The 26,783-nt window shown below is 41.4% G+C and overlaps 1 protein-coding gene across 2 annotated transcripts in view; it reads left to right on the plus strand.

Annotated features, from left to right (window-relative positions):
- Positions 1-446: 446 nt before the first annotated feature.
- ZBTB24 (zinc finger and BTB domain containing 24) overlaps positions 447-26,783 on the plus strand; it is a 34,121-nt gene continuing 7,784 nt past the window's right edge. The window contains exons 1-6 of one of the 2 annotated variants that reach the window (XM_072141808.1): positions 447-608; positions 2,080-2,962; positions 6,998-7,165; positions 10,314-10,397; positions 10,989-11,072; positions 24,939-25,020. In XM_072141808.1, coding sequence (XP_071997909.1) covers positions 2,095-2,962; positions 6,998-7,165; positions 10,314-10,397; positions 10,989-11,072; positions 24,939-25,020 — 1,286 coding nt within the window. In that variant the 5' untranslated portion in view covers positions 447-608; positions 2,080-2,094. The remainder of the gene's footprint in view (positions 609-2,079; positions 2,963-6,997; positions 7,166-10,313; positions 10,398-10,988; positions 11,073-24,938; positions 25,021-26,783) is intronic. The other variant, XM_072141809.1, reaches the window with a different exon arrangement.

The raw sequence follows: 26,783 nt of genomic DNA on the forward strand, positions 1-26,783 counted from the left end.
AAACTGAGATCACAAGAAAGTGACGCAAATGCATTTTTTTTACCAATATCCCCATATCTGGGTTTTTTTTTCAAGCTTCCATGTACGCGGTATGGAATAATGAATAATGCCGCTGAAAAGTAAACTTTGTTTTGCAGAAAACAAGCCCTCACACAGCTCTGTACATGAAAAAATTTAAAACGTTATGGATTTTTGGAGGTAGAGAACGAAAAAATAAACAAAAAACCGTGTAACCCTTAAGGGGTTAGGCAGAATAATATAAATACACTCTGAATGCATGAAAGGGTGCCCTCATGTCTCTAGCACTATTTATCAGTAAGAATGCACCATTCTTCCGGATATAAACATGACAGGAGGGCCTCTTTCATTCTGCGCAGAGGATTGTGCAGTACTTCAGAGTCACAACTAGGAGGCGCGCTATCATGGCGCGGACGTAATCCCCGTCTCCGCCGCAGAACAATGTGACGTTCGCGGTTTGAATCTGCCGCCCACACTTCCGGCTTTTTCCATGGGGCGCGGTGACGCGCGCTGCTGATGCGATTAGAGTGCGCGGTCACATGGATATGATGTCACTATCTGCTATGTAGAAGCTTTTCGCGTGCATCCGGGTGAGTTAACGGGATTTAGGACTGTCCCGTGGCTGTCGGTACAGCGCAGCGCACTTGCATGGGTTTAAGCGGTGCTTGTTAAAATCCCAGCCAAATTTCACTGTGTTATTCCGTCCAGTTACTTAACTGCTTATAAGTGAACGGGCGGGTTATGTGGCCAGTAGGGCGGTGGGGGTTACATCCCATATAGTACAGTAGGCTCCATAGAATGTTATCATTACACTAGTGTGTAGTGTGCTGGTGAGTCACGTGATGGGGTCACCTCCGTTCACATATGAAGCTTAACGTGACCTACCTAATGACAGCTGTATCTAAGCTGCGATGTCACAAATCTCATAGTGGCCTGTTGTCATTAGCAACCTAATTTTGCCAGCAGTGATTCGTATGAATGGTGAAGAATAATAAAATATGTAATAGACTAAAATGCCTTACTATACAAATGCTTGTGTTGTGGACTATGTACCGACCCATATGGCAGTTCTGTATACCTGTTGCCTATAGAAAAATAAAAAACATCCTTTAAGACAGGTCCATCTTATTTATCTTTTACGTGATGTGTCAGCTACAGCTTTTTTTGAATCCCACTCTGTCCATTTGTATAAATATTTTAACTAAAGATTACTGTTAAAGGTGTATTCACATAAAAACGAGATTCTTTAATATACTCAGGATAACAAAATAACACATTCTCTAATTCACTTTTATTAACAAAAATACAGCATTTCACAGATATAATTCCAACCTGTCGCTATCAGTCCTGATGTACACCATTTAGATTTCCCCAGGATCCAACCGTAAATTATCTGACTTGGGGGCGGGCAGAACAGATTCATCTCATAAATAGTTTCTGCAAGCAGCTCCCTGCAGTGTCTCTGCATCGCCCCTTCCCTGCATTCCAAAAAGGGCTCTTCCTGCAGGCAAGCAGCATAGTGAGGAGACTAACACACAGATAAGCTCTTTATAGCAGTGGAAGGAGTTGTAGCAGAGCTTACTGTGTGTGTAGCTGAGATGTTATAGTGATGACAGTGTGTATATCCATACCATGGATCTCATCATCTCTAATCTGTGATCTCTCATCTCTCTTTTTATGTGTCAGATACTAATGAATGTTCAGAAGGTAAATAGAAGTGTATATAAACCTTGTACCCTGATTATCTAACCACATTGTCAGCACACAACATCTCATAGCACAGCGGGATCATGAAGTGTCTTCTCAGTGAGACCCCACCCACACTCTGGAATTTTACACTGACCATCACTTATAGTTATAGGAGCTAAAACAGCAATAAAACTGTAAAATTGTAAAGTAATGGGTTGAAAATGATCTTTATTGTTTAAGCATCACTAGGGGATTAAATAGTTAAACCTCTAACTGAAAATTATCATCAGTAAAGTCTCTACACCAAAAGAAATGTTCTTCAGATGTTTACAGTCAGATAATGAAGTGATCCAATTCTTTTCATTTTTGTAGGATTTTCCTGAAACCATGGAAGACACAGTTCCCCAGGTAGAGTTGGAGACAGAAGTGCAGATCAGCATTCATTCGACTGCTCATACAGGAATTGTCCTCTCCAGTTTAGAGGAGCAGAGGAAAAGGAATTTTTTGTGTGACATTACACTGGTTGTTGGGAATGTGCAGTATCAGGCACATAAAGCTCTGCTAGCTGCTACAAGTGAATACTTTTCCATGATGTTCGCAGATGAGGGAACAATCGGACAGTCAATATATGTCATAGAAGGGGTAGTGGCTGAGGTTTTTGAGAAACTGCTGCAGTTTATTTACACTGGGAATGTACATGTGAATGAAAAGTTCCTGAAGCAAATAGTAGCCACTGCACAGGTCTTGAAAGTAGATACTTTGGTGAAAGGTTATACAGAGTATCTCGAGCAACTGAAACGTGATGCTGAGGCTGCTGAAAAAGAAGCAGCAGACGAAGCGTCAAAGCGGAAACGAGGAAGACCAAGGAAACCATGTGATCAAGATACGGCACAGGCGGATGACAAACCAGTGGACAAAGAGCCAGACCCTGGAGAAGTGGCAGCAAGTATGGAGGATGTCTGCTATTCCAATGGAAACATGTTACATGAGCATGAAGTTGCTGATTTTGCTGCAGAGGTGACGTGTGACCTAAATCCCAAGCCTCAGGAAGAACAGCTTATATTACAAAGACATAGCAAACGAAGATCACAGAGATCTGTTAAACTGCAAGATTATAGACTTGGTGTAGGTGATGAGGAAGCAACAAAGCATTCTGGTGGTAAAAAAAAGCAGCCTAGTTCAGAAGTGTGCAAAGACTGCGGAAAGGTGTTCAAGTACAAGCATTTCTTGGCAATTCACCGTAGAATTCATACAGGTAAAATTTTGGGTTCTTCTCTATTACGGTTTCTTTCATCTGCTCTTTTACTCCATTGTTGAGAGTTTGATAAGGGCTTCCAAGAGTCTAGCACCTGTGACTGTATTTGACTGCTTAACCCCTTTCGTCATTGGACGTCGTACTACATCATGAGCGGAAGGGATTTGCCGCAACGTGATGTAGTACAACGTCCCGCCTCTGGCACCGGCTGCCGAACGGAGATGGTGCCAGAAGCTGTGAGTTTCAGCTGTATATTACAGTTAACACCCACGATCAGAGGTAACCCCTTAAATGCCGCGTCAGGCAGAACCGCTGCATGTAAGGGGCATGTGTAGCTATTTGAACCCCCAGCAGCACTTACTGGAGGGGGGAGGGTCTGCTGCTCCTATGACATCCCCCGGGGTCTGCCAGTGCCCCAGGGCTGTGCAACGCACTTTGGGAGCCTCCTAGCAGGATCTGGCTGTAACACACTGAGCATACATCTGTATTATAAACTTCAGAACAAATGAGGTCGGCACTTTTTGATTCACCGGAAACCTTGAATCCTTTATTCATACATGGTGACACAGCAAGTTACAGTTCGCTTGTTCAAGCCAACCTTTAAAAGTAGAAAAAAAAATTAATTTCCATATATACCCGTATATACAAGCCATTTTTTCAGCACAAAAAAAATGTGCTGAATAACCCATACTCTGCTTAAAAAAAGGAAAATTAAAAACTTTCTGGCACCCCCAGTAGGTCTTTTGTGCAATCCGTCTGGCATCGGCAGGTCCGTTCGACGTCGTAGGCTCTGATGCCCACTGCCGTCCCTGCAGTTGTATTGTGTGTGACGGCAGCCGTCTCTCTTATCTCAGTGGCAGAACACGCTGCACACTTTGTGGAAGTCTATGGGGTATAGTTTCAGTGATACAGTCAGTCCCCGAGGTTGTAGATAAAGACAAAAAAAATTTTGGCCACAGTGACAATTGGAGTTTAAACATTTTTTGCTGTAATGTGACCAAGGATTATCAATAAAGCCTCATTACAGACACCTTACAGCTGATCATTGCAATCGGGGACTATAGTAAAGCATTCAGAAAGCTTAACCACAAGTCAGAGTGGTCTGTAACTATGGGTTGTCTGTAAGTTGGGTGTCCTTAAGTAGGGGACCGCCTGTACTTATCAAAAATGACTGTGCAAAGTAAAAATATACATTCCACAAGCTCTCAAGTGTCTGTGACTTTTAACAACAGGTTTGGCACAGCATGTTAAGTACTAAGATGTGTTTATGGAAAAATTCCAATTTTCATTTATTGTTTTTGAGTTCTGCATTTCTGGATAATAAATGAATGCAAGACCTTTGGGGTGGTGGTGGTGGGGACATCAAAATGCTCACAATGTGAAGAGTGTGTTCACATGTACAGTTTTTCAGATCCACACCAGCTTTTGGCTTCAAAAACAGTGGCTTCAGGATGTAGTTTCCAAGCTGGGGACATGTCTAAGTGGATTCCACTATACAGGAATATTGGAAGCTCTGCATCCACGGACCACAGATAAAGGGCCATTGCACATTTTCAACATTTTGTGCTGTCATGGGAACAAGCATTACAAATAAAACTTTGTCACAGACACTTTACAGCTGATCATTACAGCCTGGGACTACAGTAAAGCATCTATAGAGCATCAATACAGGTCATCTGTAAGTCGGGTGTTCTTGTGCAGGGTACCGCCTGTGTATATGTGTCTGTATACATATGTGTGAGATATATTTATATTATATTTTTTTTTTATTTATTTCACTTGGTCTAAAAAGTAAGGCACCTCAAATGGACATCTCCAAAAAGAGAAAATAGTCTCTCAAAAAACAAGCCCTGAACCAGTGATTTACATGGGGAGGATGCTACAGCTTTTGGAATGGGAAAAATAAATAGTAGTTCCTGAAGGGTACAACTAGCGATGTTCCCTGTGGGGTATGGGGTTTCCACGGAAAAGCTTTTTAATATGAGTGGGCTGGTGGGGATTTGTATGCGTAGATTGTGTGGTGGCCACGTCATCTACTTTTTAGGCTCTATTCACCGTGTAATACCAGTAGCCTGAAGCCCTGCTAACATTGCACCCCCATCTTCATGTTGATGACCTATTCCATTAAGGAACATTACTATGTTATAGCCTGAAAAAGCACTTTTAGTCCTGCCAATGTTTCTTTTCACCAATAGGATTATTTGTGCTAAATCTTTCATTTTTCTGAAGATAGATGTAAAACAGGTTTCATCTGTATAATTTTTTTAACCTGTGAGCAGAAATTGACCTACACCTGCCAGATCATGTTTCTTTCATGGGCTGGTGTGGTCACAAAATATCAACTGTAAGTATGTTGTATACATTCATGCCAGCCCAGAATGTCCTCTCTGCTGTGATGTGTAAGACTCCAGGAGAGCCAGTTGGTGATGACCCTGGATGCAGAAAGGGTTGCACCAATACCAGAATTTTCAGTGCCACATGATATCTCAAAGTATACAATATTTTCAAGAAAAGAAAAAAGTATTATCTGAATGTAATTTAGAAATGCAATGCAACTGTTTGGGGGCAGGGCTCAATTGATTTTTGTGTTTCCATTGAAACGCATGAAATCAGTAACAATCAACCAGTATTTTGTGAGGACAGCTTTATTTATTTTTTTTATGACCTTTTATTATTCTGTATTGTGAAAGTTTTCCTTGTAATTCTAATATAAAATGTATAATTTAGGGCTATTTTGTTTGTATGCTATCCATTATTTATTTATTTATTTTTTTTTGCGGTTGTCATGCAGAGCTATTGATTCCGTGGGGTCTGTTCACATGTCAGATGCAGAGACAATATGGACTGAACACTGACATCACACGTCCACATTTTTTTGCGGGTGTGCAGCTGACATGCCCATCTGTGTCCTTATTTTGTGTCTTTTACATTTTTATTCAATGGAGAAGTTCCATTGAGCTTGTGTAACAGTGTAACTCTAGGGAAGGTCTTAGTCCCTGCTCTTCTTCTGGGCCCTGTTTTCTGAGGATTTCCCTGCAGACAGCTAATGGCATAAGTCGTTCAGTACCAAAAATGACAGAAACCTGATATTGAGGTTTCAATGCATCGTGCAACCCTAGATGCAGAGACATTGATTACAGCCAAGGTGCTTGGGAGATCTTCAGTACTTAGAGGGGTATTCCAGGAATAAGGATAATTCATATACAAATGGTTCCTTAAAATATAAGCTAATATGTAATTAGTTGTTAATTAAAATTTTGCTCCCCTTAGCAGAAATCATAAACTATAATGAAGAATTAAAATGCTACTGGCCCTTTAATCAGTCCGTTAATTTCCTTTGCACGGTCCGTTGCGGAGCAGACACAGGACAGAAGATGGTCGCTGGTCACATGTCCTGCACCTGCCTGGGCAGGTCATGTGATCACCACTATGTTTGGCTGTAGTTGGTAGGTTGCAGTGCATCCAGTATGGACAGTGTTGTGGTGATGACAGTTACACATCATTACTATGGTAACAGAGCAAGAAAACCTGTTACATCATCACTGGGAGCAGAGCATAAGAGGGAGGAGGAGTTACTGAGAACTAAAGGATCATGGGTCTTGTTGTTTCAAGTGGTAGCCATCTTGGTGATAACTCCACCTACTTTAGAGAGGCCATAAAGTTTTGTGAATTATAAAATCAAACTATTTAAGCTCCGTTTTGTGACTAATGACATTGAGATATGTTGTATTAATTTATTTATATCATCATGGGTTTTCGTATTAGACGTTCATATTCCTGGAATACCCCTTTAAGTCCTCCACCTCCATGACTTTATACAACTAATTTCCATCTCGCTTCATAGATTTTTTTTTTTTTTTTTTTTTTTTTTTTTTTTTTGGAACCATGATCTGATCTGGAATTGTTAGATCAATTTCTGCTGACAGATTCCCTTCAAGAAAATTGATCCTGCTAACATTGTGAGAGTTTGTTTGTGGGTATTTTCACTGGCAAAACGTTTGTTAATGTTTGTTATCTAATTTTGTTTATGTTCAGGGGAGCGTCCCTTCAAATGTTGCCAATGTGGACAAGATTTTGCTCAGAAACATTCTCTACGGGTTCATGAGCGCATACACACTGGAGAAAGACCTTTTAGTTGTACTGTATGCAGTAAATCTCTATCAACCAAAAATTCCCTAATGGAACATATGCGTATACATACAGGTATATATGTACCAGTAATGTTTCACTTATTGTATTGTTTATATTTTTAACAAATGCTTGTATTTCCAGAATGTTAAAATTCTGATCTATCTTTCATTAACCCCTTAAGGATGCAGCCAGAATATAGCTTAAGGCTCAGCCCCAGTTTTTGGATTCTGACTTGTGTCGCTTTATTTGGTTAGAACTATTGAACATTGTTGATTATTAAAACGATTCTGAGATTAGTTTTTTTTCCTCACATATTGTACTTTATTTCAGTGGTAAATGTTCGCTGATAAGTTTGGCTTTTTTTTTTTTGTTTGTTTTACAAAAAATGATGAATTTTTTGAAAAATTAGCCATTTTCAAAATCACCACGTTTTCAAGCAGATAGATTTACCACCTAAATAAGTTGCTGAATAACATTTCCCATTTGTCTACTTTACATTTTCATAACTTTTAAAATGTCTGGGTAATGTATTTTGCTGTAACGCGGCTTACAAATCGAATATAGGTTTTCCGTATTTTCAGAAACCGCTTTTAGGAGGATTGTTAACCCCTTGAGATCTTCATAGTAATTACATTAAAAAGGAGGTGAAATTTAAGTCAAATTTTGTCTGTTATACGTTCATTTAACCCTAAAATTTACACATACAAAATACAAGAAAAGGTAGTCGGCTCACCTGGATGTAGTGGAACATGCGGTAACAGCGTGAAGGTTCATGAGCACGGAATACTGCGGCTCTGAAGTTACATACAAACGAAGGAAGAGAAAAATCAAGCTTCAACGATTGGCATGATTAAGGAGATGTATCTCTGAAACGCGTAGGCGATTGTTGGTCTCCCCACTACCCTGGACATACATCTATTGAGCGTTTTTTTTGTATGCCGATTTTCACTTTTTTAACCCCATAGCGCAATAAGACGTACCCTTACGTCTTGCTGCGCATGGGGGAGTATGAAGAGGGCTCACGGGCTGAGCCCTCTTCATACTCACCGGGCATTTGCTTGATGATGAAGCAAATGCCCGTCGCTAACACCCGCGATCGGTGCGATCACGGGTGTTAACCCTTTGATTGCCGCCGGCAAAGCTGCCGGCGGCATTAAAGAGCCGGCGGCGCGTGGGCTCCGCCATCTTGGCTCCGATCGTCACTCCCCGTGACGTCACCGGGGAGTGACGATCCGTTGTCATGACAGCCTCGGATCACATAAAGATCCGAGGCTATCATGATCTCGGCTATCTATTACAATGTGCGATCTGCACATTGTAATAGATGGTATGCAAAATCCCCATATACTGCCATACTGCAGTATGGCAGTATGTGATAGGATCAATCAGACAACCTAGGGTTAAAGTACCCTAGGGAGTCTGAAAAATAGTAAAAAAAAAAAATTAAAAAAAGTTAAAAAAAAATTATATTAAAAAAACATAAAAATTCAAATCACCCCCCTTTCCCTAGAACTGATATAAATATGAATAAACAGTAAAAATCCTAAACACATTAGGTATCGCCGTGTCCGAAAATGCCCGATCTATCAAAATATAATAACCGTTTTTCACTGCGTTTTACCCCGTAGCGGAAAATAGCGCCCGAAGTCGCAAATTGCATTTTTTTGCCATTTTGAAAAATAGAAAAAATTCTATAAAAAGTGATCAAAAGGTCGCACAGTCCTAAAAATAAAAGCGTTGAAAATGTTATCAGAAGTCGCAAAAAATGACACCACCCACAGCTCTGTACACTAAAGTATGAAAAAGTTATTAGCGCAAGAACACTGTAAAATGAAGAATTTTTTTTCTGTACAGGAGGTTTTAATTTTTGTAAATGTATGAAAACATTATAAAACCAATACAAATTTGGTATCCCCGTGATCGTATTGACCCAATGAATGAAGTAGACATGTCATTTGGGGCGCTTAGTGAAAGCTGTACAAACCAAGCCTACAAGAAATGGCGCAAATGTGTTTTTTCATAATTTTCACTGCATTTAGAATTTTTTTTCCGCTTCCCAGTACATGGCATGGAATATTTAATACCATCACTACGAAGTGCAATTTGTTACGCAGAAAATAAGACATCACACAGCTCTGTACATGGAAAAATAAAAAAGTTATAGATTTTTGAAGGTGGGGAGTGAAAAATAAAAACGCAAAAACGAAAAAGTCTAAATCATAACACAAACCTCACATACATAGTATCACCATGTCCGTAACAACGCGCATGATGAACACCGGTAAAAAAAATCCACTACAGAGTTGATGCTTTTTCTACTCCTGCCCTCAAAAAAAGTTCCTACATTTTCAACAATAGGTGATAGCAACCCCAATATGGTAACACTGGAAAAAGCATCTCATCTCTCAAAAAAAAAAAAAATAAATAAATTAAAAAAAAAATGCCCCAATAACTGAAAAGCTAACATTTTATAGCCTGCAAAAAGGGCCAATGAGGAAACTAAAATCCTGACAGCTACAGGGCGCTCCTTCACCTCGCTGTGCAACCATAAAACAAGTAACAGCCACATGTGTGTGTGTGTGGGGGGGGGGGGTGCTGTACTCAGGAGAAACTCCATAACAAATTGTATGGTGGGTTTTATCTTTTGGAAGTGTGTAAATTTTAAACGAAGGAAGAGAAAAATACAGCTTCAAAAGGAACCCACGTGAGTATAAAATGTTCAAATTTATTCAGAAACCTCTTTAACCCCTTAAGGACCAGGCCCTTTTTTGTGTTATGTCTCTTTATATGTTATGGGGATTATGGGCATTTTTATTGATTTATTGCTTTATTTTTTATTGAATGATTTTTTTTTTTACTATTTCCACCATGGGACATGAACAAGCAATCATCTGTTTGCTTGTTCATGGTAATACTCTGCATTACTGATGTATTGCAGGTTGTTAGCTGTGTCAGCCTATGCACTTGCATTGCATAGGCTGACACTGTGCCTTTTAAGATGATGTCAGGAAGCCAACTTGCAGGCACTGCCAGCGGGCAGCCTTGAGGTCTTGATCGGACCATGGGGCTGCCGGGGAAACGATCGGTGTTTATTGTGGACATTGCTCAGTATGTTATCCTTGGAAATCACGGATGACATATGGAGAAAAATGTGTGAGTAGCCAAGATATTGCATGTGCAAATTTGTGTTGCTGATTATATTCTTTCTTTACTTTGGCAGAACAAAAAGCATTTGCCTGTGACAGATGTGATAAGGTCTTCACTCAGAAAAGACAACTGAGAAGTCATTATCGTATACATTTAGGTATGTAAAGTTTTTGGTTATTTCTCTACCTGTAAATAGAGTGTGCTACCATTTAGATTGTTGCTAATTATTCATTTAAAGCTTTCTACCACTTTGCGCCGCACTCATCGCTAGGGATTAGTAAACTGGTTAAATAGATTTCCCTTACTAATAAATATATGATGATGATAATGCTGTAATGCAAATACAGACATTGGTATGTAGCAGCTTATGTACCAACTTACTCTAAAGCCTATTCTCTTAGTAATTAAAATATTTATACACACATCTATCAATAACCAAACAGTGCGATAGCCTGCAGCATAATACAATTATTTGGTTACACCCATTAACAGACTCTAGTATTGTAATATTCCTTAGTCAAAATGTTGATGGTTAATGTTACTCTTTTGGCCCTTAGCCTAGCCTTTCTCCAAATTTTATTAAAATATTAATATATATATAATACCCTGGGAGCAAAATTTAAACCCTTGCAGGCATTTTATTACTTTTGTGTTTGTCTTTTTAAAAAGTTGAAATGTGGCTTATTGACACATTAAAGAATAACTAATACATACTTGTGTACTTGTGTTTTTTGTCCATCAATATAAGGTGGTGGGTTACCAGAGTGTATAATCTGCCAGCGAAAGTTCATGGACTCAGCTCAATTAAAAAAACATCTAAGATCCCATACAGGTACAGCTGTTTTCCTATATCAATCTATGTACAACATTTAGTAAAACATTATTTTAGAACAAAAAAACTTTTATCAAGCTTAGTGGCATATGTAAACAGGAATGCACACAGTAGCTTTTGCAGTGGCACTTCCACTCTAAGTTAACCTGTAGTAAAAATGTAATGGACCTATGAACATTTCCTTTTTGGGAACATGGGCTTGGGTTGACCATAGTGGGGAAACTACTTTCAAGTGTCTTGGAACACATTCTTCTATTGTTGACATCATTTCCAATTAGCATTATCCCGTTCCTGTACAATTGTACAGTTCAAGCCGAAAGTTTACACACACTATATCAAAAGACACCTATGCATGTTTTCTCACTGACGTGAGATCAAGATAAGCCTTTCCTGTGTTACTTTAAATTTCAAAATGGTCATTCTGACTTGAACATAACTTTACATAGGAGTAGGTGAGCTGATGCGGGTGGTGGTCTTGTTAAGGCACAGAAATCCGCAGTTTTGTAAAAAAAAAAAAAATATATATATAGATTTTTACAATAGGCAAATGACCCATTCAGCACTTCTGGGCCCCCGAAATCGAGCACACGGTGCTTGGTCACTAGCATAACAATGCACGCGTCTAGCGTACTTGAAACTTCTCAGTCCACCCTCCCTCCCGAGAGGCGGTCACGTCACTGAGGTCTCGGAAGCAATGGTGCATACACACTGTATCTTCATTAAGAAGATACAAACGAAATGAAGGTACAGTGCGCATGCGCCAGGAGAAAAGGAGACCGTGCGCATGCGCCAGTACTTCCGAGAGTTCAGTTCTTGGGAAAGAGGGTGGGCTGAGAAGTTTCAAGCACGCTAGGCGCGTGCATTGTTATGTTATTGAGGGAGCGCCCTGTGTCGGGGGCCCAAAATGGGTAATTTGACTAGTGTATAAAGCAATTTAAAAAAAAAAAAAATTTGGTACGAAACTGCGGATTTATGTGCCTTATCAAGCCCACCTCCAGCATCAGCTTACCTACCCCTGTGTAAAGGTATGTTCGGTTCAGAATCACCATTTTGAAATGGTAGATTTCCTTTAAGATAACCACAATTATTTAAATTTGCCAAATGCCAGAATAATAATGGAGAGATGCTCTTTAAGTCAAGGGAAGGAATTAGATGAGAAAGGTATGTAAGGCAGGCTATTCCACTGACTGACAGTTCTCACAGCCCTGTCGCCCTGTTTTCTCCAGATGCAAATAGCGCCCCCTTGTGTTTTGATTTGATTAAACCTGGAACAACTTTCCACCATATTTTTTTGTATGGAAAGATAGTTTAAAGTTCTCCTGAAACAAACTGCTTCTTTGTAACATCATGGGAAAGTCTAAAGAAATCAGTTAAGATCTGTTTCATCATTGGGTGCAAAATAATAACAATAATTTATGATTTATTACACCTTGATACAACATATTAATGCTTCCGATTGCCTGCGCAATAAATGTTTATTGCTGGATCTGCACTTTACTTGCGTATATATTATTCTAAAAGAACTCTTCAACCACATCAAAAGAGAGTGATTTTGGTTGCTAGCAATCTTTTTAAACCTACCAACATCTCTTCTACTTACAACCCAGTCCTAGGCTCTAATTGAGCTCGCCCTTTTTAGAAATCTATCCACCTTAAGCCTGTTCTAAACCCCTACGGGACTCGGCCTCTTTTGGCCTTTTAGGACTCGGCCCCATTCACTATGTGTCACTTATAGCTTTGGAACAATATAAAATATCCAGGGGATTTTGAGATTTGTTTTCTCTTGACACATTGCACTTCAAATTAGTTTAAAAATTTGGAAGATATCTTTTGTGTTTTAGTTATAAAAAAAAAAACTGGCAACAATTTTGAAAAATTGTTTATTTTTCAAAGTTCTAAATTCACCCAAATAAATTCATAACTTACATTTCCTAAATGTCTGCTTTATGTTGGATGGTTTTTTAAGATTCTACATATTTTACTAGAATGTTATGAAGCTCAGAATTTGGGTGCCATTTTTCAAATTTTTGGGAAAATGACCAAAACTCATAATTAGATGGACCTACTCAACTTCTAATTGACACTAATTGCCTAAATAATAGCTAGACTCGTAAATTACCCCATTATGGAAACTACACCCCTCAACGTACGCAAAAGCACTTTTAAGAAGTTTGTTAACTCTTTAGGTGCTTTATAGGGGTTAAAACAAAATGGAGGTGCGGTCTACAAATTGTTGTATTTTTTGGGTGGAAAATTAAACATTTGTAATGGATAAAATGAAAAAAAGACTCCACAAAGTTTGATACCCAATTTCTCCCAAGTGCACTGATACCCTATATGTGGTGGTAACCTGCTGTATGGGTGCACGGCCGGGCATAGAAGGGAAGGAGGCGCCATCCAGAGCAGATTTGCTATGTCATATTGTACAGGCTATAATTTTTTGTTTTTTGTTTTTTTTCTTATGGACCTATATAGGCTCATTTTTTTGCCACCTAAGATGCAATTTTCTGGTACATTATTTTGGGGCATCTATAGCTAAGATAGTGAGATTTTATTAAGGTAATTCTTTGTTGGTGGAGGAAATTAAAATCATCAATTTTTAGGAACATTTTTTCCTTTGGACGTTTACCATACCATAAAAATAGCATATTATTTTTATTCTATGGGTCTCCACGGTTTCGAAAAGACCTCATTTATATAGTTTATTTTTTTCCCCCCATTTTTACTGAATAAAAAGTTATTTGGGGAGAACGTTAATTTTAGCATCATCGACTTTTATATGTATAACTTTTTTATTTTTCGGCTGACAAATCTGGTTAAGAGCTTATTTTTTGCAAGAAGGATTGTGCTTTTTAGTGGTCTTATTTTAGTGCATAACATTTTGTTAATCACTTTTTAGAGCAGTTTTTAAAGGGTATTATTTGAAAATTATATTTTTTTGGAGTGTTTTTTGAGGTTGTTTTTTACAGGGTTTTTTTTGTGGGTCCAATAACGATTTGATTTTATTATGCAGATTGTTACGGATGCAGCAATACCAAATATGTTGGGGTTTTGTGTATTTTATTAAATTTTACTGAATAAAAACTAATTTGGAGAAAATCTTGTTCATTTTAGCATCACCATCATTTTTTTTTTTTTTTTTTTTAAGTATTAATTAAAAATAATTTTTTCGGAACGTTTTTGTGTTTTCCCCTGGCATTTACCGTGCAGGTCCAGTAACAATTCTGTTTTATTATACAGATTGTTACGGACGCGGCAGTACCAAATATGTGGCTTTTTTTGTGTGTTTGTTTTTTTTTGTACTTTATTAAGTGTTTTTTTCGGGAAAGTGACATTTTAGGGGCTTATATTTTTATGTGTTTATTTTTATTCTAATGTGTAAACTTTTGTGTTTTTTAACTTTTTTTTTTTTTTTTACTTGTACATATTTGAACTTGAACCAGCGATGCTCTGATCGCTGGTTGAAGTCCAATTCACTGATCTACAATACTAATTCTTTGTAGAGCAGTGTAAACAGTCTGAGCATTCCAGGTCTGACTGCTGCGAACTTCCGGGGGCACTTGGCAGACTTCGGGGCTGCCCAGAAGTGGATCGGATCTCACGGTAAACGGCATGGGGGGGATCCGATCGATAGGAGGAAGATCCTTACATGCTGCTGTCATTTTTGATCGTGGGTGTTGGAGCGCGGTGTCAGCTGTACTAGCTGCTTTTCTTTAAGGTTCTGTTTTGTATAAAGTTTGATTTCCCTGATCTAAACATTCAATTTATTCTGTACTACTTCCAATGCCACTATATCTCCATTTTAAAGTATTTAATGCTGGGGTTACAGCCTATTTTGAAGGAAAATTTGGATCTTCTTGCTGGGTACAATACTAGATGTACAAAAATTAACATCGGTTACTAACGCAATACCAGCGTCCCGGTTATCCTTTAAGCCACTACACAATGAATTCCAGTCTGTACATTCAACCTCTTTTGACCATTATTTTACAACCTTGGTTACAATTGGTGATTTCAAAATCACTGGACAGTATCTGGACTGCAATACAATCCAGCTATGATTAAGCTGAGAACACTGTCCAAACTGTGAAACACGGGGGTGGAAGTATCATGTTGTGCGGTTTTTATTTTGCAGGAGGGACTGGTGCACTTCAATAAATAAATGGCATCATAAGAATATACCATTATATAGCAATACTGAAGCAGCATCTTAACATACCGTATTTTTCGGACTATATGACGCACTATAAATCCTTTGATTTTTTTCAGAAATCAAAGGTGCACCTTATAGTCCAGTGCGCCTTATATATGAACCGTACTTACAGACAACAGCTGCCTTTAGCTGTGCACAGGTCTGCCACCTGCTGGTCATTCATCCGTATAATCAGGTGCGCCTTATACTCCGGTGCGCCTTATATATGAACCTAGACATTTTAGCAGGCATTTATTGATGGTGCGCCTTATACTCCGGTGCGCCTTATAGTCCAAAAAATACTGTAAGTTAAAGTTAAATTTTAAATGGGTCTTCCAAATGGACAATGATCCGAAGCTTACTGCCAAACTGGTTACAAAGTGACTTAAGAATAACAAAATTTACCATATATCTATCTGAAGAGCACTGATTCAATAAAACGTGGCCATTTATTGTATAAAATATAAAAATTTAACTTCAGTGTTTAACAAACACTAATGTGTAAAGTGTCTTGCTCCACCTAATAAATCTAAAGCAAGATTGAAATGGTCTAGGTCTAATTTGTACTATATCTGTGCCCTGAGAGTCTGGCTGTGCTCAGCTCCTCATACTGCTTATTGGACACTACTAGGGTGTCAACCAAGCATGGAAGATTCAATAGTCACTTACTACTGTCAATGCACTAACACCAGTGTTGATAAGAAAAACTGACCCTACATGTTTCTAAAAATTTCTTTTAATGATAATCGCACAAAGTATCATGGGTACATGCTACCACATTAAAGGACACCTGTCATCAGGTCTTTGTCACTAGTCCTGCCGTCACTACCTGTTGGAGCAGCTCACAAGGATTCCATCCCAGCCTTTATCTAGTCAATTCATGCACTAATCATTGTAAAATCATCTTTTATTTTATATGTAAATGAGGCTGGGCACATGGAGAGAGGAAGTGCTGTCACCCCTGTTACCCCCCCCAGTCTCCTCCCCCAGCTCATGTCTGTGTGTAATGTATAGTAAAGCATTGCTAGTGCTTTATCTGCTGACATGCTTTCTCCTCCCATACACATGTGTAAGACGGACATCAGCTACACAAGTACCTGACATGTTTTCCCATACACATGTGAGAGACACAGACATCAGGTACACAAGTAGCTGACATGTTCTGCTATACCCATGTGTAGCTGATGCCTGTGTCTTTCACAAGTACCTGGCATACTTTGTTCTCCTATACACATGTGTCATACAGACATCAGCTACACGGGTACCTGACATGCTTTTTTCTCCTATACACATGTGAGGGACACATACATCAGCTGCACAAGTACCTGACATGTTCGGCTATACACATGTGAGAGACACAGACATCGGCTACACAAGTGCCTGACATTTTCTGCTATGCACATGTGAAAGACAGACATCAGCTACACAAGTACCTGACATGTTCTGCTGTACACATGTGAGAGACACAGACATCGGCTACACAAGTACCTGACATGTTCTCCTATACACATGTGAGAGATGCAAACATCAGCTATACAAGTACCTGACATGTTCTCCTATACTCATGTGAGAGACACAGACATCAGCTGCACAAGTACCTGACATGCTGTGTTCTCCTATACACATGAGAGACACAAACCTCAGCTACACAAGTACCTGACATGTTCTGCTATACACATATGAGAGACACAGACATCGGCTACACAAGTACCTGACATGTTCTGCTATACACATGTGAGAAATACAAACATCAGCTACACAAGTACCTGACATGTTCTCCTACACACATGTGAGAGACACAGACATCGGCTACACAAGTTTCTGACGTGTTCTGCTATACACATGTGAGAGACACAGACATCGGCTACACAAGTTTCTGACGTGTTCTGATATACACATGTGAGAGACACAGACATCTGCTATACAAGTACCTGACGTGTTCTGCTATACACATGTGAGAGACACAGACATCAGCTACACAAGTACCTGACATGTTCTGCTATACACATATGAGAGACACAGACATCGGCTACAAAAGTACCTGACATGTTCTCCTACACACATGTGAGAGACACAGACATCGGCTACACAAGTTTCTGACGTGTTCTGCTATACACATGTGAGAGACACAGACATCCGCTATACAAGTACCTGAAGTGTTCTGCTATACACATGTGAGAGACACAGACATCCGCTATACAAGTACCTGACGTGTTCTGCTATACACATGTGAGAGACGCAGACATCAGCTACACAAGTACCTGACATGTTCTGCTATACACATGTGAGAGACACAGGCATCGGCTACACAAGTACCTGACATGTTCTGCTATACTTATGGCCACATTCTGGGGCAGTTGAATCTCTCATACACACACAGGCTGCAAAGGGCTTGGCCTCCAGCACCAGGAAGTATAGAGAGGAGCCAGCATCCTTTTACAACTCCTCAGTCAAGCACTGGGGTCATGGCTGTACCTCCCACTCATGAATAAGCTGGACTACTGAATATGATAATGATTCATTGGACATCTTGCATACAGCTTTAGTACCTGATTGCTTAAGTTTACAGGCATGTAAAAGGTCCATGAAGAGATGGGGTAATGCTTTCTAATGGCAGTTTATAAAAATATTTTTAGTTTTGGGGGCTAATCTGCTTGACGGGCTCTCTTTGATACTAGCAGTGGCATGCGCGTGTAGATGCCACGAACACCCCGCGTGTGATGCCTCCACCAATAATTCATTCACATCCAAAATGAGAAACGTCCCCTACTCTCGTTCACCCATAGAAGGAAGTTTGACCCCACTTACCCCGACTGCAGATGTTAAAATGCCTTAAAAATTTTCTCTTTATTCTGGTATTTGGCAAATATAAATAAATTTGGTAATCCTTATTGACCTAAAGCATGAGAGATTTAGTCTGTGAGAAAACCATGACCATGTGTCTTTTTATATAGTGTATGTAAACTTCTTGTTCTAATTGTGAACCTTTTAGACTGAGGATGTGCACCTCGATGCACAGGTGAATCATGAGAATGTCAACCATGGTAGTGCCACCAGCAGGAGTGTCACAGCTTACAACCTGTTGCAGATGGCAATGATTAGAGGCCACTTGAAGTCCTAGTCAAAACCTGCAAGTTGATGAAGATTTTTCATTCTGCATACCTGCAGTTTTACAGTGTGGAAAATTGACTTACTGCAGATTATCAATACACACCGGAAATCTATTTCCGCTGCTTGTGGATGGTATTTTCATGTGCTTTAACAGGAACATGGGTTTTCTTTGCCACCTCATCTGCAGCTCTATGATGCAATTAAAAACTCTCATGTTTTGATGGCTTATCACAGGCCCATGTGTTTTACCTTGGTTTTTTGGCTTATTAAGTGTTGTTTCAAGATGGCTAGCAGAAGCATTGCACTTTGCACCATAGGTGAATACATTCTTGAACTGTATGGAGTGCTGCTTTGCTCTATTGGACTGTGTAGGAGTATATAACATATATTATAGTATACAATATATAGGGGTCTATGAAGTGCACCTCTTTTCATCACAGTCTAACTAGTGTCTTGTACAACTAAAAGCTACTCCATTATATCTTCTGTAGACAAATAAATACCAGACAAATGACAATGAAAAGGTAAATGTGGTCAATATAAGCATAGTAGGCAAAATCAAGCAACAGCTACCGCCCCCATGTTTCAATCTTGCTATCATTAAATTGTGGGCCAGTGGCACCATAGACATCCCTAAAACTATATCAGAATTGCATTCTTCATTTTATAATAATATCTGGAGTCCTGGATTAAAGCATCAGTAATCTACTGGACAGTCTGTGGTGTAACGTGGCGTTGTTGGATGGAATATGACCTGATATCTTAGATGTGATTGGATTCAGGTCTGGGGAACAGGCAGACCAGTCCATAACAATGCTGCCTTTATGCTGAACTTTCATATGGTCTCACAATGGTTCTGAGGAATCTGGCACTTAGTGGCAGTCGTGGTACCTCTGTATAGCACATGGGGGCCTTTGCCGCCCCATAGGTTGCCCCAGCACGAGGTATTTTGGATTACAAAATTATATACATTGGGGGGACATGTATCATAGGTTTTTTTTTTTCCCTTTTGGGGAATTTTTGAGAGATTTTGGCAGCTGTTTTTTTTGCGCCTTATGTATGATCGTGTCTTTTTACATGTTCAGTTTTTCCTATCCAGGCAGGCGCAAATTTTGGCTTCTTTTTGAGACTTTTTGTTGCAAATGTCTCAAATCCACACGGACACATGTGGATTATATGTAGGAGTGGGCACTACTGTTAATTTTGGATTTGAGGCTGTGTCCTGCATTATTAAGCACTCTAGTCACACCACAGGGGGGTGACGACATATGAGGCTGCGGTCACATGTTGCACTTTGATTGCGTTTTGAAACACATTACAACAGCTGAGGAGAGGTGATTTGCCTAATTACATTACTGTTAACATTTGCATTTACAAAACGTATAGTAAACGTGATGTTAACCAATGGGTTAATGTCGTGTTTATGTTGCATTTTGTAAGCGCAAATGTTTAACACAATGTAATTAGCTCAGCTGTTGTAATGTTTCAAAATGCAATCTAAATGCAATTAAAATACAACGTGTGACCTCACCCTTAGAAGTAACTGATAAATTAAAAATGAAAAATGCAAATATTTCAGAATTTTCAAAAAAGAGGTTACTGTGCAAAATTTTAAACATTTAAAGCATGTAAAATAATTCCAATCTCTGTGGGATGACTCTAACCCTGAGGCAGCAGGACCACTGGGGGTTGTGCATGGCTCAGATGCCTCCTTTGCACCACATATTCAATCTCTTGCCATGTGCATCCGAGAAACATCTCTAAAATCTGCCCATTTCTTACAATGGAAACCTTTAAAATGCTTATGGTCGCCCTGATTTACTCACGGCTAAACTCTGTAACTCTCTACTAATCGGTCTTCCAATCACTAAACACTCTCCTCTACAATCTACCGCATATACTTGTGTATAAGCTGAGTTTTTCAGCACAAAAAATGTGCTGAAAAACCTCACCCTGGCTTTATGCTAGAGTCAATTAAAAAAGCGTGCATACTCTCCCCCCAGAAACCCGATGCTCGTCGCGGCTTCTCTTCTGTCTTCTCTATGCTGTATTAGCCGGTGCACACTATGACGTCATCAGCGGGGACACTGCTACATCATAGTGTGGGCATGGACATGTCTCTGGCGGCTGTTGCAGCAAAGAGACAAAAGAAGAGGAGCCACAGGGACCGGAGCATCGGGGAGCTCCGCTGGGCATCCTGACCGACCGAAGGGGAGTATGTAAGTTTTTGGCTTTTTATGTGCTTGACAAACTGCAAGCTGGCTGGCTGTACATTACATGGGGCTAACTAGCTGTATACTACTGGGGGCTGGCTGGCTAGCTGTATACTACTGGGGGCTGACTGGCTAGCTGTATACTACTGGGGGCTGGCTGAGTGGCTGTATACTACTGGGGGCTGGCTGAGTGGCTGTATACTACATGGGGGCCGGCTGTGTGGCTGTATACTGCATGGGGGCCGGCTGAGTGGCTGTATACTGCATGGGGGCCGGCTGAGTGGCTGTATACTGCATGGGGGCCGGCTGAGTGGCTGTATACTGCATGGGGGCCGGCTGAGTGGCTATATACTGCATGGGGGCCGGCTGAGTGGCTGTATACTGCATGGGGGCCGGCTGAGTGGCTGTATACTGCATGGGGGCCGGCTGAGTGGCTGTATACTGCATGGGGGCCGGCTGAGTGGCTGTATACTGCATGGGGGCCGGCTGAGTGGCTGTATACTGCATGGGGGCCGGCTGAGTGGCTGTATACTGCATGGGGGCCGGCTGAGTGGCTGTATACTGCATGGGGGCCGGCTGAGTGGCTGTATACTGCATGGGGGCCGGCTGAGTGGCTGTATACTGCATGGGGGCCGGCTGAGTGGCTGTATACTGCATGGGGGCCGGCTGAGTGGCTGTATACTGCATGGGGGCCGGCTGAGTGGCTGTATACTGCATGGGGGCCGGCTGAGTGGCTGTATACTGCATGGGGGCCGGCTGAGTGGCTGTATACTGCATGGGGGCTGGCTGAGTGGCTGTATACTGGGAGGCTGTGACCCACCCTCGAGTATATACGGTATCCTTAATGCAGCACCCAGGCTTGTCTTTCAGACCATAAGCTAATACATAAGCCTCCAGTCTGTGCCATTCACTGCACTGGCTTCCCATCTCCTTCCGAACTCCGTTTAAAATCATAACCCTCATCCACAAACCTCTGCATGATGCTGCACCTCCCTACCTCATCTCGGTCTACAGCCCAATGCGTGATCTTCGATCTGCAAGTGATCTTAGATTAATCTCTACCATAATTTAAAATTTCTTGCGAGCTGCACCAATTCTCTGGAATCAGACTTGTCCAAAGTTTCAAACGTGCTCTTAAAACCCTTTTCTTTAGGCAAACTTATAACACTTGCTAACTGGATGAAGTTCAAGTTTCTCTTTACTAACCCATCCACTGTACTCCTCCCCCCAAAACCAGATACCAAGATTCAGGCTACATTGCAGTCCCATTGACTGGCGGCTGATGGTTGTTTCAAGCTGCAGCATTTTTCTTTATTAAACTTTAATACCTTTAAAAAGAATGGCTGGAACATTATACAAGCCTCCTCTGTCACCCCCTTCATCCTCATAGACTTTGAGCTCTTGCAAGCAGGGCCCTCATTTCTATAATGTATTATTTTATTTGTAGATGTCCCCTATGATTTGTAAAGTGCCAGAGGTGGGGGGAACGCTGCAGGTGTCGCCTATATATTATAGCTGACACCTGCCTCTAACACGCCCTGCGGTCGGCATTTCACAAGAATTGCCTATATATTATAGCCGACACCTGCCTCTAACACGCTGCGGTTGGCATCTTACAAGAATTGGACACACCCCTGCGCGGCGCTTACCGGGGGTCCGTGGTACCCATCGAAGCCCCACGACTGCCAGTGCCCGGGGCTGCGCGATCCTCTTCCTGGAACCGGGTCCGTGCCTTCTGGCAGGACCTGGCTGTAACACACTGAGCATGTGCAGCATAATCATAATCATTATTGGGCCAGCTCGGTGAATGCCGTAAAAACAAAACACGAAAAACTCGCCAAAAATGTACATTTTTCTTAAAGTCTCTTCACAAAAATGTTGTTAAACGTGATCAAAAAAAGTTATGTGCACCAAAATGGTACCAATTGAAAGGACAACTCAACACACAAAAAATAAGCCCTAAAATAGCTCTGTCAACCAAAAACTATTAAAGTTACGTCTCCGAAAAGATGCTGATGCAAAAACAAATGAGATTTCCTCTATATTAGTTTTTTTAAAATTGTAAAAATAAATGAGAAACTGTATAAATGAGGTATCGCCGTAATCGTAGTGATCTGTAGAATAAAGATAATATAGTATTTTTAGTGTACGGTGTACGACCCCCAAAACATACAAAAAAAAGGAAACCAAAAATGACAAATTTCTAATGACTACAAATACTTCATTTAAGTGGGTCATTAGCTTAGATTTTTTAAGTGCATCTAATGTCGCAAAAAATAAGCCCTTATATGTCCAAATTGCCAAAAAATAAAGATTGTATAGCCAATAAAAAGTGACAATGCATAAACTGCTCTGAATGGCGCAATTTCCCGATGCCCTGGTGTGTGCCCATATAGCAGGTTACCACCACATATGGGGTATTGTTATACGCGGGAGGGATTGGGTATCAAATTTTGTGGAGCGTTTTGGTATTTTATCCACTGCGAATTTGTATATTTTTTTTTTAAAAACACATTACCGTATATATACTCGAGTATAAGCCGAGACCCCTAATTTTACCACTAAAAACTGGGAAAAACTATTGACTCGAGTATAAGCCAAGGGTGGGAAATGCATTGGTCACAGACCCCCCCCCCCCCAGTATATAGCCAACCAGCCCCCTATAGTATACAGCCAGCCCAGCCTGCCCCCAGTGGTATACAGCCTGCCCCCAGTGGTATACAGCCTGCCCCCAGTGGTATACAGCTTGCCCCCAGCATTAAAAAAAAAAAAAAACTTATATACGCACCCACCGGTGGCCCGGATGTGCAGCGCCGCTCCCCCGATGTCTGCTGCTTGTCTTCAGGCTTCCGCGCCCGTCTTCTTTCTTCTGCTGGGCGCCACCATTGCTCTCTCCCGGCCGTCGCCTAGTATGACGCACCGCTGCTGACGTCATACTAGGTGCCGCCCGGGGGAAAGACATGGCGGCACCCAGCAGAAGAAAGAAGACTGCCCGATGTGCAGCGCTGCTCCCCCGATGTCCGCGCCACTTGTCTTAAGGCGTCGGCGCCGCTTGTTTTCAGGCGCCGGCGCCGACGCCTTAAGACAAGTGGCGCGGACATCGGGGGAGCAGCGCTGCACATCGGGGCCACCGAAGGGTGAGTATATAAGTTTATTATTTTTGAAGTATTTTTAAGGGATATTGACTCGTGTATAAGCCGAAGGGACGTTTTTCAGCACATTTTTTGTGCTGAAAAACTCGGCTTATACACGAGTATATACGGTAATTTAGCCAAACAAAAATTTACTTTCAAAATTGTATCAGATTTTCTTTTAACCCCTGTAAAACAATTATAGGGTTAACAAACTTCATAAAAGTTGTTTTACATACGTTGAGCGGTGTAGTTTTCATAATGGGGTAATTTATGGGGTTTTACTTTTATTTAGGCCTCTCAAAGTGATTTGAAACCTGAAAATGTGAAAAATCGCACAAAACGTTCAAAGGCCCATAACCGCCTCCAAAAATAAGAGTATCCATAAAAAACCATGTCCACATAAAGTAGACATTCGGTGAATGTTAGTTATTAAGTTGTTTTGCTGTTATGACTATGTGTGGAAAAAGTTGAACATTTTGAAGTTCGAAAATTGAGAATTTTTCCAAATTTTCACCAAATATCTGATTTTCTCATAAAAAAAAATGCAAAACATACCACCAAAATTTTTCAAGTAACATGAAGTACAAAGTGTCACGAGAAAATAATTTAAAAATCACTTGGATATGTTAAAGCGTTCCGAAGTTATAACCATTTATAGTCGCACAGGGCAGATTTGAAAAAATGGGCCGTGTCCGGAAGGTGAAAAGTGGCTTCGGGGTTAAGGGGTTAAGTTACACTCTCTTAATAGAAGGCTCAGAATGGTTCAGATAAGACTGCTTACTCACCTGAACACGAACATGTTTTTGGTCTATGAAATATGGAGTGTGTAGTGCTGGATCCTCACTGGTTTTTACTTTTATGTGTCTCTTGACATACACAAAATACCACTTAGCCTGTTACTGCCTAATGCCCCCTGAAGACAAACATGAACTTGAATGCACAAAGTCCTGCATTCAAGTCTTTTTCAATAGTCTTTTGGATGCGAGCATCGCTCTCCCGTCAATGACGCCAAAACTGTTGTTTGTGTCCCCTGAAATTGCACACTACTTATGCAGGGAGCCTAAGGGAGGCCACTGCTACTACACATTGTACAACACTTTAACAATGACAATTACATTTTGAAGTAAAGAATATAAAAGTGTATTTGTTCCTCTGTCTGATTAATTGCTTTTTTAATTTGATGCTAAATATTCTTTTTTTTTTTTTTTTTATTCAGGTGAAAAGCCATTTACATGTGAAATTTGTGGAAAATCATTCACTGCTAAAAGCTCGTTGCTCACACATATGAGAATACATAGGTAATTTAGTTTTTTGGGTTTTTTTTTGTTTTTATGTTTTGTCTTTTCCAGCTATGATCTTCATTCATATGTTGTAAACTAAAGTGCTTCAATACAGTATTGCACATGTCAGCCTCTCACTTGCTGTTAAAAAAATATATATACACAGGGGTGTCGCTAGGTCAAAAGATCCGGGGGTTCGTGCCTATTTGTGGCTTTTGGCCAGTGCCCCGAATCTCCTCTGGTCAGCAGGACATCTTGGCTGCCCGGGAGATTCCTTCCCTTTATCATCAAGATCTGTGTCTGAGGATCTGCACAGATCGTGATGAGAACGAGTGCAGAAGCTGCTTTACCCTGCAAGGACCTAGCCTCCGGGAGTTTTACCCAGAGGCTGAAGGACCTGTGATGATGTCATGATCACATGACCTGCCGTGGGAAAGCAGTGTACACACAGCTGAATCGGTGAGGTAAGAGGTGGGAGACATGATAGGGACTAGGGAAGGGAGAGAACATGGGGGGCTATGTGGGGACATTACTGGGGGGCTGTGTGGCACATTACTTACTTGGGGGCTGTGTGGGGGACATTACTTACTGGGGAGGCTGTGTGGGCACATTACTTACTGGGGGGCTGTGTGGGGGACATTACTTACTGGGGGGCTGTGTGGGGGGCTGTGTGGGGGACATTACTTACTGGGGGGGCTGTGTGAGGACATTACTTACTGGGGGGGCTGTGTGAGGACATTACTTACTGGGGGGGCTGTGTGGGCCACATTACTTACTGTGGGGGGGCTGTGTGGGCCACATTACTTACTGGGGGGGGGGCTGTGTGGGCCACATTACTTACTGGGGGGGGGCTGTGTGGGCCACATTACTTACTGGGGGGGGCTGTGTGGGCCACATTACTTACTGGGGGGGGGCTGTGTGGGCCACATTACTTACTGGGGGGGGCTGTGTGGGCCACATTACTTACTGGGGGGGGCTGTGTGGGGCACATTACTTACTGGGGGGGGCTGTGTGGGGCACATTACTTACTGGGGGGGCTGTGTGGGGCACATTACTTACTGGGGGGGCTGTGTGGGCACATTACTTACTGGGGGGGCTGTGTGGGCACATTACTTACTGGGGGGGCTGTGTGGGCACATTACTTACTGGGGGGGGGGCTGTGTGGGGCACATTACTTACTGGGGGGGCTGTGTGAGGACATTACTTACTGGGGGGCTGTGTGGGGCACATTACTTACTGGGGGGGCTATGTGAGGACATTACTTACTGGGGGGGCTATGTGAGGACATTACTTACTGGGGGGGCTATGTGAGGACATTACTTACTGGGGGGGCTGTGTGAGGACATTACTTACTGGGGGGCTGTGTGAGGACATTACTTACTGGGGGGGCTGTGTGAGGACATTACTTACTGGGGGGGCTGTGTGAGGACATTACTTACTGGGGGGGGGGCTGTGTGGAGGACATTACTTACTGGGGGGGCTGTGTGAGGACATTACTTACTGGGGGGGGCTGTGTGAGGACATTACTTACTGGGGGGGGGGCTGTGTGGGGCACATTACTTACTGGAGGGCTGTGTGTGGGGCACATTACTTACTGGGGGGCTGTGCGGGCACATTTCTTGGAGCGTGTTCACACATGACACTAGGACAGGCCATCGGTTTGATCTCATATGCGTTTCCAGTAATAAACATGTGCTGGGTAACATGCACCTGGTTTTGTTTAAATGCAAGATTGGCCACTTTGTCAAATTTTGTGTGGGCGCAGCCTTTCAGTATTAGGG

Source organism: Engystomops pustulosus, chromosome 3, assembly GCF_040894005.1.
Source record: "Engystomops pustulosus chromosome 3, aEngPut4.maternal, whole genome shotgun sequence".
Classification (NCBI taxonomy): Eukaryota; Metazoa; Chordata; class Amphibia; order Anura; family Leptodactylidae; genus Engystomops; species Engystomops pustulosus.